We start from the raw sequence: 4,584 nt of genomic DNA, 5'->3' as shown, positions 1-4,584 counted from the left end.
TTCAAAACAAATGTTGAGCCAAAGCCAGATAAAATTGAACATATACTCTAAGATTACACTTATATGCACTCCAAAAGGAGGCAAGGTTAGCATTTATACTCTCATAACCAATTCTTAGGAGTTGTTGCTAAACAGAAAGAGTTCTGAACACCACAACGAAGTCTGCTCCTAGTGGTGCTGGAGGAGCAGTGATTAGAGACTATTTATGGGTATTTTGAAAAGTGCTGATAATGTTTTGTCTTTACTTTCTTGGAAAAGAGAACACATGGAAAGGAAAAATTATTCAAAATTACTTCTTTATGTGTTTGTCATATTTCATGATTTGAGAAAGAGGAAGAGAAGAATAAGGAGAAAGGGGAGGGAGGGAACATGGAAAGGTAACATATTCATAGATTCTGGGAGTTAGGATGAAGGCTTCTGTAAAGGACCATTATTTAACATACTATACTCTGAGAGTAGAACTTAAGCAGAATTTTCCTTCTTTCTTTTCTTTTAATCTGCAAGAGATTTCTTCTCTATCTCTCTTTTAGATTCTATTTATTTATTTGTCAGAGAGAGAAACAGAGCACAAACGAGAGAAGAGGCAGAGGCAGAGGGAGAAGCATGCTCCCCATGCAGCAAGGAGCCTGCTGTGGGGTTTGATCCCAGGATTCTGGGATCATGACCTGAGCTGAAGGAAGACACTTAACAGACTGAGCCACCCAGGTGTCCCTGAAAGTGATTTCTTAAAGTACAATGAGACTTAATAATCACAGTTGTATGTAAATTAACTAATTTTCTGAATAAATTTTTTCCAATTACTTGAAGAAAAAAATGAATACCCATCAATGCAAATGCAATGAATAAAAAGTATTTAAAAGTGTGTGTGTGTGTGTGCGTGTGTGTGTGTGTGTTTGTAAAAATCAAAATTACATTGAGTGAGAAAGCAGTTTGGTATGGATTAACTTCCTGGCCGTGTCTTTCACATCTTTGTTCCTCAGGCTGTAAATAAGGGGGTTCAACATGGGGATCATGACTGTAAAAAACACAGTAGCCACTTTGACCAGAAGCCATGAGCTTTTGGAGTTGGGCACACAGTAGAGAAGAAGGATGATCCCATGGAAGATGGTGATGGCCGTCAGGTGGGAGGCACAGGTGGAGAAGGCTTTCTGGAGTCCACCAGTAGAAGGCATCTTGACGATGGTGACAACTATGAATAAATAGGAAGCCAGGATAATCAGGAGGCTACAAGCCTCATTGAACGTAGAAATGACCAAACACGTCATCTGACTGAAGTAGGGGTCAGAGCAGGATAAAGAGAGGATTGCAGAATATTCACAGCCAAAGTGATTTATAACATTGGGACCACAGTAGGATAGTTCCAAAAGAGAATATGTGAGTGTCAAGGAACATATTCCACCCCATGCGTAAGTTCCAGCCACCAAGAGGGCACAGAGTTTCTGAGACATAGCAACTGTGTAGAGCAGAGGGTTACAAACAGCCACAAACCGGTCATAGGCCATAACTGCTAGCATGAACATTTCTGTTATCACAAATGCACAAACAAAGTAAAATTGAACCATGCATCCTTTGAAGGAGATGGTTCTGTCTTCCACAACCAAGATTTCTAGCAGTTTAGGTGTGAAGACACTGGAATAACAAATATCCAAAAAGGACAGATGGCTGAGGAAAAAGTACATAGGCGTGTGGAGTTTGGGATTGAACCTTATGACCACAATTATGCCCAGGTTTCCCACCAGAGTGACTGTGTAGATGATCAAGAACACCAGGAAGAGGGGTATCTGGAGGTGTGGGTATTCTGAGAAACCCAGGAGGATGAATGTGGTCACAGAGCTCTGATTTCCCTCACCAAGGGCCATGGCTCTTGATTTTAAAAAATAAGCAAAGGAGAAGCAACGAGAATTGAGCAGCAGAACTTGAGAAGGAAGAGTAAAAGACAATCAGGACAGGGAAGGCAGTGCAGTCAGTGGGTACTCATGGGTCTTCTGCTTCACTTTAAAATCTTACTTCATGACTTTACTGACTTTTTGATTATGTGCAATTAGCTGTATCCTTCAGTACTTTAGTTTCCTCATCTGGAAAATAAGAAAAAAAAATAGGACTTGCCAGTAGTATGTGCTATAAAAGATCTGTAAATACACATGATTCTTAGAGCATCCAATGCCCTCAAGATAAAATAGAATTCAGTAAGAACAAAGGAGACACAGAGCATAATCTGAAGAACACTGAGCATGTCTTAGTAGTCATATGACCATGGCAGAAGTGGCTTCGGGAAGATTAAACACTTTTAATACATAAAGAAAAACATAATGGGAAATTTTGGGGGTGGAATATATCATCAGACACTCACAAATCTGTTTTGATATACAGAATGTTTACTATTCTAGGTATATCCCATTATCAGGGATGCATAAAATGTCTGCTTAAGAGGCTCTCTAAGTGGTGTGGTCAAAAATTCCACAGATAACTACATTCTGTCAATTATATCCACACCATATTGTCATTTTTAAGGCTCAAAATACTCTATGATTTAAAATTGTTTTCTGGGGGCACCTGGGTGGCTCAGTGGGTTAAAGCCTCTGCCTTCGGCTCAGGTCATGATCCCAGGGTCCTGGGATCGAGCCCCACGTCGGGCTCTCTGCTCCGCGGGGAGCCTGCTTCCTCCTCTCTCTCTCTCTGCCTGCCTCTCTGCCTACTTGCGATTTCTCTCTGTCAAATAAATAAAATCTTAAAAAAAATAAAAAAATAAAATTGTTTTCTGAGGGGGGGTGTTTTGAAAGTAGTTTTGTACGTTTCACATCAAGTATCATCTGTCGGTTATGCAATCTGTAGTGCATATTATATTGAAATGGAAAAAGAAGTCTGCTTATTTATCAGTGATTATAACACACACACACACACACACACAGAGTACCGAAAGAGAAATACCTCTTAGAACAACAACCAAAAACCTTTTTCTGATGTGGCAAGAAAAATGGAAACAATGAGTTAGATTAAGAAATATAAACATTTTGTTTCTGTAAGCCAGCAGAAGTTCAAATAATACAAATTTCACAGAATTAAATCGAAAAAGTGTCTTTACATGATTAAATCTAGAATTGGAAGTGGAGACATAGTAAATATGCTAGCATCATCTTGAACACATCCATGAACCCACACAACTTTTAGTTTTGTCTGTAACAAGCAACAGCTTATCATTAAAGCTACCACTCATCCAGGGATAGTGCCTCAGTCATGTGACCACATTTTCCGTTACATAGAAAACTGGGTCCACCTGTTGTGAGCGTCATGTATTTAGTTATATATATTGATTTAAAAAAAAAAAAAAAAAAGCTTCTCTATTCAGGAACTTAGATGGCTTTTATTAGGTCACATTCATGCCCGTTAAGAATTCTGAGATATGAACTGCTGTTACTGCTAGAACATTAGAGGATATCATCACATCGTCTTTCTGAGGACTCTAAACCAAGATTAAGACAAGACTTGGTGCAGTTGAAAGGCAGAGGATGCCTGATTATTTCCATGTGTTATTATGTGCTGTCTTTAGCGATAATTTCCACTGCCCTTTCCTCATATTAAAGCTCCTATCCTCATTTCATGACCTCTCTTCCAAGTCTGTCAGTGGAACTTACCAAAGCAACAACCATCCTAGTCAATTCTATGTTTGAAAGTTTATCATGAGTAGTATTCTTCCTATTATATTTTCTTGTGCTTCCCAGGTCCAGATGGATCTGACTCTTTCCGGAATTCATAGAATTAAGGCTAATCCTCTATATAAAGAGACTTCCAAGTATCTGAAGATACTAAAATAAATCTTTTGTTCTTGTACTCTCTAGGTAAACATTTTTAGGGTTGGTCTTTTGTTTTGTTGTGCTTTGTTTGTTTGTTTTTCATTCTCTTCCTCAATGATTTCTACCTATTCTGGAGGACTTTCTCAGTATTCTGGGTATCGCATTGGCCTGTCTGTGCCAATACTGAAACTAAGAACTAAACTAATCTTTTCAGGGATATCTTGTCATGCCAAAAGGTAATGAACTCTGCAATTTTCTTTCATTTGCTATATATCTAATAATAATGCTGGAGTCCTGTAGTCACATAGTTGAACTGTGTTAGGTCAATTTACTGCCCTGCCAAGCTCTGTCCAGGATTTACCAGTAAACAACAAATCTTGGACTTGGAATATTCAAAGTTGAGGATTGTGCATTTATTATTAAATTTCATGCACTGTTGAGTCCTTTCTTCTTTCCACTGCTGGCATGGACTTTCAGCCTAACTGAAAGATGACAGACTGTGCTAAAATGACACTACTTCTTGCCTTTCCTCAGGCCACTGTCTGCCCAGAATGCCCTCCTGTTCGGTTCTTATTACCAACCACCAGTGCCCATCCCATTCATGTTACTATTGGGGCTATTTGTTAAATTTTTGGTAAATAGTCTTTCACCTCCACTTCTGAAGAGTGCACATGTTGTATTAAACACATAGCCCATGTAAATTTTAAGTGAAAGAATCACAGGATGTCTTAATGACCTAGAAGAGTTCAAGGTCACTTACAATGAATGTGAGACTTCTTCACCCATTCCACAA

The 4,584-nt window shown here is 38.9% G+C and overlaps 1 protein-coding gene across 1 annotated transcript; it reads right to left on the bottom strand.

Annotated features, from left to right (window-relative positions):
- Positions 1-908: 908 nt before the first annotated feature.
- Positions 909-1,859, bottom strand: LOC122914401 (olfactory receptor 5D18-like). The gene has a single exon (XM_044261015.1). It carries the CDS (start codon positions 1,857-1,859, stop codon positions 909-911), a length of 951 nt encoding a protein of 316 aa, XP_044116950.1.
- Between the last annotated feature and the right edge of the window lie 2,725 nt (positions 1,860-4,584).

This window comes from Neovison vison, chromosome 7 (assembly GCF_020171115.1).
Source record: "Neovison vison isolate M4711 chromosome 7, ASM_NN_V1, whole genome shotgun sequence".
NCBI classification, from domain to species: Eukaryota; Metazoa; Chordata; class Mammalia; order Carnivora; family Mustelidae; genus Neogale; species Neogale vison.
This window is presented reverse-complemented; position numbering and strand designations above follow the sequence as displayed.